A 14344-nucleotide genomic window follows, 5' to 3' on the forward strand; every position below is an offset into this window, starting at 1 on the left:
CTTTCACGACTATTAGTACTTTGTATTGTTTTTAGGATGTGTTGTAGAAGAGGAGGAGGATGAAGAAGATGAGGCAGAAGAGGGGGAGGAGGAGGAAGAGGAAGATGAGGATGAAGGTGAAGATGATGAGGAGGATGATGAAAGTGAAGACGATGGTGTAGATGAAGAACTAGAAGAGCCTCGGGGAGGATTTACGAAAGAAGCTGGAAACACAACCAAGTATTTAGTAAGTAATATAGTAAGACTGTTCAATCCTCAAAAATTAGGGAACTCAATGAATACAATCAGAATGAATTAGGTAGGGTAGAAAGTGTAGTTGTACTTAGCTTTTCTTTGTGTTATGACAGTTATTTACTTTTTCTTATTGCTTGAGTTGCACCTAGAAAATTTTTCATTCAAGAGATAATTTGAGTGGACATTTTATTTCTTTATCAAAGTACTCACAAATTTTTATGACATTTCCATATCAGTATTTTTACTCAGAGTTCAGATAGTTTGCATTTTTTTTATTCTGAATAGCAACAAATGATAATGTCAGTTTGCATTTTTTTTTTATCTGGAGAGCAACAGATGATAAGGGCTTATTATCTTTGGAAATAATACATTTTTGGCATAGTTAAACACTGGCAGGTGTATTGCACCATATTACATATTTATTTTATTTGTGAAAGTTGTAATTGAATAACATGCTGTAACAAATAAATCTAAAGAATGCAGTATAAGTAAAAAGACAACACAGGCTCCATCATTTAAAGCAGGTTTTAATGATGTTCATCATCACTTAACTTACAAGTTAAGTATGAAGTAAAAAACAAAATTTTTTATAAGTAACTTACCCAGTAATTACTTGGCTAAGAGTTTCTACTTTGATTAAACGGCAGCTTAAATTTTGAAATTTGCAGTAGCGATTCTTTTGTTTTGTGTAGGCGACAAGACCACGCCCACTTTCGGGGTAAGAGAGAGGAACAACTAAGCCAATAGATCGATTTGCTTCTGCAGCTGGTATCGTTCACACATCGTGTTAAAAAAGCAGCTTGGTTTAGACTATTGTTTTTTCTTCCCATCCAGCGAAGTATTCTTTGTATGGTAGCCTTTCGGCATTGTTTTTTCTTGATTGGATTTTTTTTACTTATTATGACTTTTAGCTAGTTAATATATCAGACACTAGCTGTTCCAGTTTCCGATATTGCAGCAAAGGCTGCAGTACCCGGTTAACGAAAATTACCTATGACTCTCATACCCTGTGCACAAATTGCAGAGGGCAAGTTTGTACTAGTGATTTGACATGCGACGAATGCAGGGATTGGGATGAACGTAAATGGAAGACTTTGACTTCTCATTTGAATAGATTAGAGAGAGATCGCAAGAGGAAGGCAGCTGCTAAAGCTGGCAAGAAATTAGCTATTCAGATGACTCCTAAATTTAACGACGTAGTTATTCCTGCTGTATCTCCTCCTATCATTCCTGTTTCCCCTGTATCAGTAAATACTCCTAGATCACCTACTTCTTCTGATTTTCACACTTCCAAGCCCGATCACTTTCCCAGCATGGAAAATAAATTTGAACAGAGAATTAATATGGTAGTAGGTATAGTGGCCCAATTAGGGGCATTGATGGGTGTCCTTATGGATAAGTTTGATAAGAAAAATGAAAGTGAAGTGTTAGTGGAGGAGGTGGCTGTTTGTGTCACTGATTCTCATAGGCATTGGTCACTGCCATACTCCCCTGAACCAGGGAGGAGGCATACCGTTAGCCCAAGGGAGGTCAGTGAGGTCTGCCTACGAGCAGTCGCCCCTCAGACCAGCCTGTTGCATCCCAGGTTGCATCAAGAGACAGCTGCTGGAAAGGCATCTCGGACGTGCATCAGCTCTTGTCTAGTTCAGGAGATTCTTTGCCATACAGTGGGTACCAATGGCGCTTTCCCGATGAGTCATGTCCCTTGAAGAGGCGTTCTTCTTCCAAGGATCCAGCTCCTTGACTTCCCAGCAAAAGGTTGAGGGAGCCTCCTCTTAGTCCTCAACCCTCTTGCAGTAAGTGGGATAGCCCTAAATGTTTCTCCTCTCCTGAATGCCAGGAACAAGCATTTAGTCACTCCACTTTGTCTAAGAAGTGTCTTCTTTCTGATTCCAAGCGCCCTGCTTCTAGTGTACAACAAAGTTCTTCATCTAAGCGCCAGGATTCAAACGAGCGCCCAGTAGCTGCCGAGCGCCATATATTACCTGAACGCCTGCCTTCAATTAATCGCCCTGAATTGGCTAAGCTTCCTGTAGCGGTAAAGCTTCCTGAAGTGCCCAAGCTGCTTGAAGCACCCGAACTGCCTGAAGCGCCCTAGCTCCCTGTAGCACCCGATTTTCTTGACGCTGCTGCTCACGTTAGAGCTCTGACTCGTTGAGGTGCATCGTTTCTTCGGCCTGCCACCAGTGCTTCGGGGAATCAACCAGTGTTTTGACGTTGGCTTCTAAGCTTCAAGCACCAACTTCGTCTAGTTCGGCAATGAATTGTCAGTCCACTTCAAGTTTGGATCCAGCTTTAGCTCCACTTCAGCACAAATTGGATAACATTCTGCAACTTCTTCACGGACCATCCACCGCTAAGGCAACTCCATCAGATGCTCCCTTGTCTCCAGTTTCATCTGGAAGAAGAGGATTTAGATCAAGATTCTCCAACGACTCCTTATGCGTCACTTCTGAAGTTTTTACTCTAGAATTTCTCCAAATTCTTCTCGCCTGCAACTCCTTCGTCCCCAGCTTTGTCTTTCATGTGAGTAGTCAGCCTTTGGACACTACTGGACTACCCAAGTTGGTTCTCTCATCCTCCAACAATCCCTTAGTGAAGTGGAGAACTGGCTTTCTGAGAAGAGGGAACAGAGGAAGGCTTGCTTTAGTGCCCCTCCGTCTCATCTTTCTAGGTCTCGCTACTTGTCATATGCTACTGGGGATGCTCCTTCCCTGGGAGTGGCTGCCTCCTCCCAAGGGAACTTCTCTGGTCTCATTGACGCAGGCCGTAGATCCGCGCTACAATCAGTGAAGGTCTTTTCGGCATAAGAGATGGACCACTTCCTGAAAAGTCCTTTTAAGACTTTTGAAGTGTTAAGTTTTAGGGACTGGTGTTTAGGTGCTTCGCCAAGAAAGTTCAAGAGCCATTGCTTCCACCTGATTACTCATTGGAACTTCTGGGTTTTCTCTCCTGCGCTGGCAAAACAGTCAGGGACAGTTCGCAGGAGATTGCTTTGCTATATGCAATGGTGGTGCTCAGGAAGAGGGAACTTTGGGTTTCCTTTACGTCTAAAGGTGTTACTTCATCCCAGAAGTCAGAGCTTTTATTTTCCTCACGAGATAAACATCATCTTTTCCCCTAGACAACCATTAGTGAGATTGTTTCTAGCCTTCATAAGAAGTCCACACAGGATCTTCTGACACAGTCGATAAAGCGACAGAGGGATTGGTCCACAGTGCCCACCAGGACTTCCTCTCCACTGCTGTCTAGGCCATTTTTGGGGGGGAGGGGGCAGCCAGAGATCTCAATCTAGGCCCACAGGATCAGTTAGGTTCACACCCCGAGCCATCAAGAAGTCATCAACTAAACCTTCAACCCACAAGTGACACCTCAGTCCTTCATGCCCCAGTGGGTGCGAGGCGCCTGATCTTCTGGGAGAGATAGAGTTCAAGAGGGGTGGACCAGTGATTAGTCAAAGTACTCAAGGAGAGGCCTCCCTTGACCAACATTCCCATCGCATTGACGGTTTACTCCAAAGGATCGGAGAGGTATTTGGCCCTTTCAGAGCAGGTTACCTCTCTCATCAGCAAGAAGGCCATAGAATTAGTCAGGAAGTCCATGTCGATGTGGTTTTACAATCGACTCTTTGTAGTGCCCAGTTCTTCAGGGGGATGGAGACTGGTGCTAGACATGAGTGCTTTGAATTCCTTCATAGAGAAGACAAAATTCAAAATGGAAACAACACAATCGGTTCTTGCTTCCATATGTCAGGGGGATAGGATGATCTCCCTAGACATGCAGGACGCAAATTTTCATATCCCTATTCATGAGGATTCAAGGAAATACCTCAGGTTTGTTGTTAGGAACCAAGTTTATCAGTTCAGAGCTCTTTGTTTCAGCCTCTCGACTGCCCCACAAGTTTTTACGAGAGTAATCGCTCCCCTAGCAGGTTGGCTACATCTAGCAGGGGTAAAGATCCTACTTTATTTAGACGACTGGCTACTTTGCTCTCCTATGAAGGATCAATGCATGGAGGACTTACAGAAGATGATTCACATGACTCAAGATTTAGTATTTTTATTGAATCTCCAGAAATCTCAACTAATTCCCACTCAGAGAATTCTCTATTTAGGGGTTCTGATAGACTCTCAGAGTTTTCAGGTTTCACTGTCCCGCAAGATAGTGGAGGACTGTTTAAGGAAGGTGGACTTGTTTCTTGCCCTTCATTCGTGCACAGCAACTAGTGGATGAGTATTTTAGGCACACTAGCCTCATTGGAGCAGTTTGTAAGACTGGGGAGACTGCACATGAGGCCACTACAGTTTTACCTTAGAGCCTGGTGGGATTGGAATGTACATCAAGATCTTCACTGCTTTTCTATCACAGCAGAAATAAAGGAGGACTTGCATTGGTGGAAGTCAGAAGAAATATTGATGGAGGGGAAATCTCCTCTCCCAATGAACCCCAACCTAGACTACTTCTCCAATGCATCAGATCTGGCTTGGGGACCGCTCCTCGGGAACTATGAAATCTTGGGAATTTGGTCCATGAAGGAGAAAATATTTCACATCAACCTGTGAGAAATAAAAGCGATTCACCTGGGTCTCAGTTATTTTGCAACAGAAGTCTGCAACAAGATGACCACAGTGCATGCAGACAACACCACAGCCTTGGCCTACATAAGACATCAAGGGGGAATGCACTCATTCTCCCATGCAAGATAGCAAGAGATCTGTTGTGCTGGGCAGACCAGAACCAAACCAATTAGTCACAAGGTTTATCCAAGGCCAATGCAATGTCCTGATGGATGAACTAAGCTGCCAGAATCAAATCCTTCCGACAGAATGGATGTTAGACAATTGGGTGTGCTCCAGCCTTTGGAGATTATGGGGACAACTGACTCTAGACTTATTTGCAACATCTCAAAATCACCATCTACCTCTGTTCTGCTCCCCTGTTCCAGACCCTCTTGCATGGGCAACAGATGCAATGATTCAAGATTGGTCAAATCTGGACCTTTACGCTTTTCCACCCTTTGGAATGATAAGGGAAGTTCTCAAGAAGTTCTGCTCTCACAGCAAAGTAAGGATGACTCTGGTGGCCCCCTTTTGGCCACAGAAGGAATGGTTCCCGGACCTTCTGGATCTCCTCATAGACTTTCCAAGGGGCCCCTGCTATTCCAAGTCTTCTCAGACAACTACTGCAGGATTTTCCATCAAGGACTGTATTTCTGGCCCTGACAGGCTTTCAGCTGTCAGTAGACTTGTCCAGTGAAAGGTTTTTGCGATCGGCAGCGGAGGCCATTGCCAAATATAGACATGCCTCTTCCAACAAGCTCTACCAGGCAAAGTGGAAGTTTTTTAGGACCTTATGCAGAAGAAACAGAGTTTCATCTTCTCAGACATCTATCCCTCAAATAGCAGATTTTCTTCTTTTCTTGAGGAATTCTCTAGGAAGGCCTTCCTTCACCATAAAAGGCTACAGTGCAATGCTCAGCTCTGTTTTCCATCACAGAGGCCATGACATTTCTGCTTATCATGATATTTCATACCTGATTAAGTCATTCAACACCACCAGATCTAGAAAGGAGGAGAATTTCACTTGGAATCTAGATGTGGTCTTAAGTGGTGATCAAGTGAGTGCTTTGAGCCCATGTGCGCTTCCTCTCTGAGGGATTTAACTAAGAAGACTATTTTCCTAGTAGCGCTGGCCACTGTGAAGAGAGCGCTGGCCACTGTGAAGAGAGTAAGTGAAATTCAAGCGATTGACAGAAGGATTGGCTTTTCGAAAGGAGACACAGTCTGCTCCTTCCTATTAAGTTTTTTGGCGAAGAACAAGAACCCTTCACACTCTTGGCCTTGTTCCTACACCATGAAGAGTCTCTCTCATATTTTAGGCACAGAAGAGGAAGAAAGAGTGCTTTGCCCAGTGAGAGCCCTCAGGTACTACCTGCACCGAACTGAGAAAATTAGAGGCCAGTTTTCTAATTTATGGTGCTCAGTCAAAAATCCCCCTAGACCCTTATCTGAGAATGCCATTTCCTTCTTTTTGAGGAATCTTATTAATGAATCTCACTCCCAAGTGGAGGAAAATGAGTTGAAAGTCATGAAAGTGAAAGCTCATGAGGTTAGGACAGTTGCTACTTCAGTAGCGTTCAAGTACAATCTTTCCTTATCCTCCATTCTTCAAGCAATGTATTGGAGAAGCAAGTCAGTGTTTGCAGTGCACTATCTGCGGGACGTGGAAACTATTTATGAAAACTGCAGTACTCTAGCACCAGTGTCCGTGGCTGGCGTAGTGATGGGTGAGGGAGTGTAGGATGTACCCTTTCCTATGTGTTTAGCTCTTCGCCTTGTTCATGGTGTTGAGTTCTGGGGAAGCCTGGAGGGTACAACAGTGGAGTGCCCACCAGTTTTTTAGTGCTGGGTAGTGGTCATGTTAATTTTTATGGTGTAGGTGATTCTATTACTAGTTTTTTGTTGTTTTTTGGTACTGTGCCTTGGGCAGGGGCAATGATATGAGCTTTGTTGACCTTCGGTATTCTCCTTCGTCACAGAGTTCCTGCTGTATGCTCTGTCTACCTTCGGAGCAGTCCTTTGCTGCAGAATATCCCACTTCCATAGAGACAACTCTGACTATACCGTCACATCTCTACAGGTTGAGATGAGCTCCAACCAGAGGCAGTAATTATCTGCACAGCTCTCTCACCTGGTAAGGAAACAACAAACATTGTCTCAATGTTAGCCTTGTTTAGGTCATCAACTTTTCATATGTAGATTGTTATTTTACTGTCCACGATTCCCCACCTCCTTTTAGTGTGGAATCAGCTAAGTAGTTACTGGGTAAGTTACTTATATAAAAATGATATTTTTATGATAAAATAAAGTTTTATATATACTTACCCAGTGATTACAGATGGAGCCCACCCTCCTCCCCATGCATGGACTTTTCTGCATAAACAAATTGATCTATTGGCTTAGTTGTTCCTCTCTCTACAAAGAGCCCTTTGTTACTCGTTTGAGCTTCAGACTGTCACTCGATGGGCCGAGTTCAATTGTGGCGGCTGATGAAGAGTTAGAGGAATTTATTTCTGGTGATAGAAATTCATTTCTCGCTATAATGTGGTTCGGATTCCACAATAAGCTGTAGGTCCCATTGCTAAGTAACCTATTGGTTCTTACCATGTAAAATAAAGTCTAATCCTTCGGGCCAGCCCTAGGAGAGCTGTTAATCAACTCAGTGGTCTGGTAAAACTAAGGTATACTTAACTTATCTTACCCCAAAAGTGGGCGGGGTCTTGTCACCTATACAAAAAGAATCGCCACCCTGAATTTCAAAATTTAAGCTCCCATTTGAGTGGAAACTCTTAGCTAAGTAATTACTGGGTAAGTATATATAAAACTTTATTTTATCATAAGAATATCATTTACAACAGTATAAAAAGTAAAAAAGTGAAGTCAGTGATGGGCAACATAAGTATACTGTATAAGAATTTCATGTTATGTATACATTACTTGTGCCATCCTTCATTGAGTTCACTTTTTATACTCATAGTGTATAATACACTAAGGAAGTCCTCAGCTGCTTACAGCGTCTGTACTATAAAATTATTAGAAATATAAACTTTTATTGATATATATAATATATAAAATACTAAAATAATTATCAGAACTAATATTATAAAAAACTATTTCCTTTGCATAATTAACCAGCGCTATTATATTGTTTACTGTAAAGTAGGTACAGGTATCAGAATTCAGGATGCATAATATACTGTATACCCTTCATACATATACAATATACAATAATGGTTATGATAGTTAAGGTACAGTACATGGTTATAAAAAATATATTTACATATGGACAACCCTGCATAATAGAACAGGAATAACAGATTCATTCCTGTTCTGTTATGCAAGGGTTGTCCGTATGTAAATATATTTTTTATAACTATGTACTATACCTTAACTATCATAAATTATATATATATATATATATATATATATATATATATATATATATATATATATATATATATATATATATATATATATATATTATATATATATATATTATATATATATATATATATATATATATATATATATATATATATATATATATATATATATATATATATATATATATATATATATATATATATATATATATATATATATATATATATATATATATATATATATATATATATATATATATATATATATATATATATATATATATATATATATATATATATATATATATTATATATATATATATATATATATATAATATATATATATATATATATATATATATATATATATATATATATATATATATATATATATATATATATATATATATATATATATATATATATATATATATATATATATATATATATATATATATATATATATATATATATATATATATATATATATATATATATATATATATATATATATATATATATATATATATATATATATATATATATTTATTTATTTCTGGGTTTTCCGACCTGTGTCAGCCGGTGAAATAACCTTTCAGCACTTATTTCTAGGTAAAGCTATTGCTAAATATACCAGAGAAAAGCTAAAAAGCTAAGCCGAGTTACTACCTCGTGCGAGCTCCATGGTATGGGTGTATGAGAAAGGGTGAGATTGTCACAATCACAGGCCTCCGCCCTGTAAACATTCCCAATGTCAAAAGTCCCTCCCAGTGAGGTGCCGTTACAAACCTCCGCACCACACGCATGGACTGTAAACAAACCGGCGTCACCCACATTCCACTTTTAGCACGCGTCCGCTATTGTTGTGTCGTTCTTGTGTGCACTTGTTTTGATTGTTTAGCAATGGCATCCCCCTTGGATTCTTCACCTAAGTTGAGTACCATCTCTGTATTTTATTTTAGGCGGTTGAGGCTCTTTATTTCCCTCTAATTTAATAATTAGGGGGATTTAATTGCCCGTCTCATCCCCTTCTCCCGACGCCATGTGACCTTCAGTCGGTGTGGGATTAGGTCGGGGCTTCTTCCCCTTCCTTTTTCTTTTGTTGTACCCTTTTGCTTATTATATATATATATATATTCAATTGGGTTTTATATTATTGTTATCCTTCTCTGGGGAAGTTTTAGTTATTGCCGCTTAGGCTTCGAGTTTTCCCCCTCGGGCCTATCCGCTTTTTATCCTTTATTATACGTGTTATAATTTGGACCTTCACTTCCTCCAGTGCTTGGATACTTTGTTTGAGATGGTACATTTATGCTTATCTAGCTTATTTTAAGCCTAGCGCACGGATGTCTTTGATATTTACGGATATTATCCTGTAATTTTTATCTGGGAGGTCGGCCATTTTCCCTCCGCGCTCATATCGCGTTGGGCTTGGTCTTCCCTTCTACATATGTTCTTATGATTAGTTAGATCATTATTATTTTGCCTAGGTTAGGTTAACTTTAGGCTAGTGGAGTAGATACTTCCCCTGGGCTTCCTTCCTCAGCCACTGGCTGTGTTAGGTTAGCCTAGGTTGTGGCTTGGCGATCTCTTCCTTGCTAGGAGAGAAGGTTTGTGTGTAGGAGGGTCCATAGTTGGAGCCCCTTTATGTGACGTTTGGTTAGTGAGTTGGGCTTGCGCTTCTCCTCTCCCTATTTCGGCCTTTCCGTTTAGACTCTACGGTCCTAAATAAGGTTAAGCTGGAATAACGAGGGTTCCTCGTGTAGCCTACCTTCTTCCGAGCCACATCTTCGGGTTATTCTCCATTTTCATGTTTATACCCTCTCCTACCACATCCTCCTTCCTACCCCCCCCACCCTCTCCCACCCTTGGTTCACTTTCATATTATATGTTAACTTACCAAGGCCCGAGAGTTTTATCCTTTCCTTTCGCCATAGCCCTATATCCCCTTCCTCTGCATTGATTGGTCTGTTCTCTCGTTACGGTCCTGACCTTATCCGGTCACACCCCTCGAGACCACAGTCGGGGACCGGGGGTGCTACCACACCCTGTTTCCCATCCCTTTCTTTGCTTTTGGCCTTGAGTGTTCCCCGTCTTCCTCTCTCTCAGTATCGTTCGTACATGTTCGTCCGATCGCAGGGAGAAGTTGGATCTCATGGCGCCCGGGGTGTGCCTACCCACCCCCTGGTCGCTACCCTGGTTCCTTCACTCATGGCCTATACCAACCCCCCCCCTCCTAGTGTCAGTACGCGTTTTTTCCCAACCGAGAACCGTTCTTAGAACAATATCTCGGGTGGGGAGAATTGTGTTCACGTTGCCAGTTGGTGTTTCCCACCTGACTGTCTTCCGTCGTTCACACGCTATGACATTTATATTCGTTCTTTTCACTTAGAACACCTATAGTCCCAGTATCTACTCTCCGCCAGCTAACTATCTTGGTGTTTTCTCTGCTAGGTGGTCGGATGTCCTTGTCGCCTTCCACTCCGGTGGGTATGGTGTTTGGTCGGACGGTGCTCACTACACCTCCTCCGCCGTCACCGTATTGAAGTACAGGACTCCTCCCGGCTCCAAGCGGAAATATCCACCTTATAGTTGACCTTTCCCTAGTCGCAGATATGTTTATTCATTTTATATATATATATATTATATATTATATTATATTTATACACTACCCTTTTGGGACATTTCCGTCGCTCGGATTAACTCCGGCGGTCCCTTTAGGTTTTCTTGCATGTTCCAGTAGGCCCCTTAACCTCCCGGTTTACTCCGGCGGGACCTGTCTGGATATTGTTTTTTATATATATATATATTTTATATTTATTATTTAATTATTGTTTTGTAAATTAACTGTCCTTTTGGGACCTTCCCCGTCGCTCCAGATTAACTCCGGTGGTCCCTCTAGGTAGTTAATCATGTACGTTCCAGTAGCCCCTTATTTCCCGGTTAACTCCAGCGGGACCTACTTGGATAACTATTATACCAAGACACTGCTCCGGCAGACTACTCCGGCAGTCCTATTAGCATACTCATTTATCGGTCAACTTACAGATGGTGCGTTGTCAGGAGCAGGGGTGCACCGCTGCGCTGAACCAGGCCAGCGGGCATGAAGTGTGCAGGTCCCACCGGTTGTGCAGTCCACGTGGGGACCTGACTGTCTGGCACCCAGATGGTTGTGAGTGTGCTACGCCCTCTATGAACAGGTTCTAGATGAGTCGGTAAGTTAGTTTTCCACTTCCGATTCATGTTTAACCTCAGTTTTGTCTTTTATGGATAATTGTAACATATTCTCCCTTTAGGAGGCTCAGTCACCTGACTTTCTCCCCCTTCCAGATTGACCGCAGCTCTCGGGACTCCGCCTTGTCGACCCTTAAGACCTGGGTCAGCGGCAGGGAGGAACGTCGGGCAGGAAGCCCTACATCCTCTCCAAGGACGTCTGCAACGTTCTCTTCCCCGGCGCCTGGATCTCGGCTTCGGTTGCGGACGAGATAGCCGCCCCCTTGATCGCTGGGATCCGGGAGATGACGCAGCCCTCCCAAGAAGAAGTCGCTGCATGCGGTGTTGTCACCGAGGATGTTGCGGCCCTTAACCTCAATCTTGAACCTATGAATGTGGACCTGGACTTGCAGACAGGTAAGGGGGTAAGTGAGGCAGGTGACCTTCTTTTCAGTTCTCCCTCTTCTACTGCTTCTTCCTTCCGAGGATTTGTGAAATCCTCTTGCCTTATGGACGGTGCAAGGTCTACCGTCCCTAAGGTCAAAACTGTAAAGAAAAAGACCTTAAAATCCCAGAAAGTCCGCTCCGAGGTTCCCTCGAAGACGTCATGGCCCCCTAGCCCCGTGCCGTCTACGAGCATGGCCTCTACTTCTGGGAAGGGAGCACGAACCAAACATAGTAAGGAGGCTCCTACCCCTCCTTCCTTTGATGCGGAAGCGTTCGCAGAGCTTCTTATGAAGCAGTTTGACAAAAGGGTTGACGACAAGCTGTCGCAACTCTCAAATCAGCTGTCTTCATCAAACGCTTCAGTGCTCTCCTTGTCAGAGGAGGTTAAGTCGCAAAGGACTCTAATCTCCGGGTTCATGAGTGGCGGAGCGGCCAACAAACCCTTCTCCGTCCCAGACACTTCCAACCTGCCTCCTTTTGATAAAGGAAACCCCTGGCGCCTGACCCTCTTTGCCCCCCAGCATGAGGGTACCCTCACTATCGAGGGCCTAGGCACTCGCAGGTTGGAGGAATTGGAATTCTTCCCTCCCAACCTGAAATCACCTTATGCAGGTTATGCCAGGCTCACTGAGGAGGCATGGATTCGGTCCGATAAGGTCCCTAAGGAAACTGTCATCTTCCCGAGGGACCAGGCCCAGTCAGCCCTACTACGGACTTTGTCGGAGTGGCAGGCGGAGAATACTAAGCTCACTCCGGCAAAAGGTGCATTCACTATGTTCTCTCTGGGAGAAGCTCTCCCCACTCCGTGCACCTCTAAAGTGGCCTCCCTCACCAACCAAGCTTGTGTAGAGGGTAAACCAGTTCCTCATCTCTGGGAGATAGATCCCACCTCTCTTGTCTTGCCCGGAGATTCTCAGTATTGGGCAGCAGCTCCGGATACCTTTACGGTTACTCGGCTGGACCCTGACTGCGCCTCTAACCTCTTCAGTGAGCAACTCCCTAGAATCCCGGAGTCGCTCCTGAAGGCGAAGCGAGTCTAAGGACAGGCTTAGTAGGTCTTAAACTCTCTGACTTTGGCAGAGGCAACGTCAGTTGTATATTGTGAGGATCCACTATTCCAGGTACTGACGAAATCTCTCTTGGGGAGTTTTCAACAGGACCTGTATGACTTCGTTAAGGCCCGGTTGAACTGCTGGAAGCACATCTTTTCGGCAGCTTCCATCTGTCATGAGCCTAACAGGCTCATAAAAAGCTCCATCTGGGGAGCTAACCTCTTCCCCCAGGAAGAGGTTGATGCAGTCCTAGCCGAGGCAACTAGGGCCAACCAGAGTCTCCGCTCCCGTTGGGGTTTATCCTCCAAGAGGAAGCAGTCGGAGCCTGCCGGAACTCATCCCAAGCCAGGGAAGAAGTTCAAAAAGTTCAAACGGCTCCCGACTCAGACTGTATTGCAGGCTGTCCAGGTCCCCGTCCCTGGTCATCCCTCAACCTCCCAACCTCAACCTCAGTATGTGCTGGTCCAACCAGCCCATCAGCCTCTCGCTGCCCCTTCTTACGTCTCCTCCCCAGCTTATAACGCTTCTTATGAAAGCCAGGGGGCATTTCGGTCGATCCAAAATGCAAAGGGAACGAGAGCTAGAGGGTACTTCCGAGGTAGAGGATCATCCCGCTCCTCCTCCAAAGGAAGAGGAGGCAGAGGATCCAGAGGAGGCAGGCCCTCTCCCGCACAGTGAGATATCTCAGGTAGGCAGGAGGTTATACCATTTTCGGGACCAGTGGAACTTCAGTCCCTGGGCCCAGAGCATAGTCTCCAAGGGATTGGGGTGGAGTTGGTGCAGAAGTCCTCCCCAGTCAGGTTCCATCAATCACCCTCCAAGGCTCTGAAGGACTTTGTGAAAGATCTATTAATAAAGAGGGCAATAAAGAAAGCGAGACATCTGAAATTTCAGGGCAGACTGTTCAGTGTTCCAAAGAAAGGTTCCAGTCAGCGAAGAGTAATTCTAGACTTGTCTCGTCTAAATTCCTACATTCAATGCGACAAGTTTCGAATGCTTACAATCTCGCAGGTTCGGACCCTACTTCCCCGTGGAGCCGTAACCACCTCTATAGATCTTTCAGACGCCTATTATCACGTCCCGATTGCGAGAAGGTTCTCTCCTTATCTGGGGTTCAGACTAGGAAACCAAGCATGCTCATTCAGGGTCATGCCATTAGGTCTCAATATAGCTCCCAGAATCTTCACCAAACTAGCGGATATGGTAGTTCAACAACTCCGGTCTCAGGGGATCATGCTAGCCGCATACCTAGACGATTGGATCGTTTGGGCGTCCAGCGTCGACGAATGCCGGGAAGCAACAGCCATAGTAATCGGCTTTCTAGAATCACTGGGCTTTCAGATAAACAGGGAGAAATCCCACCTAGTGCCGGAGAGTCGCTTTCAATGGTTAGGAATCCAATGGGACCTGTGTGCACACAGACTATCTCTTCCGCCGGCCAAACGGAGAGAAATAG

The 14344-nt window shown here is 43.7% G+C and overlaps 1 protein-coding gene across 1 annotated transcript in view; it reads left to right on the top strand.

Moving 5' to 3' along the window:
• LOC136826303 (nardilysin-like) overlaps positions 1 to 14344 on the top strand; it is a 91324-nt gene that overhangs the window by 5183 nt on the left and 71797 nt on the right. Inside the window, exon 3 of the mRNA XM_067083531.1 lies at positions 36 to 226. Within this exon, the coding sequence (XP_066939632.1) occupies positions 36 to 226 (191 nt within the window). The remainder of the gene's footprint in view (positions 1 to 35; positions 227 to 14344) is intronic.

The sequence above is a fragment of the Macrobrachium rosenbergii genome, chromosome 40, assembly GCF_040412425.1.
Source record: "Macrobrachium rosenbergii isolate ZJJX-2024 chromosome 40, ASM4041242v1, whole genome shotgun sequence".
Taxonomy (NCBI): Eukaryota; Metazoa; Arthropoda; class Malacostraca; order Decapoda; family Palaemonidae; genus Macrobrachium; species Macrobrachium rosenbergii.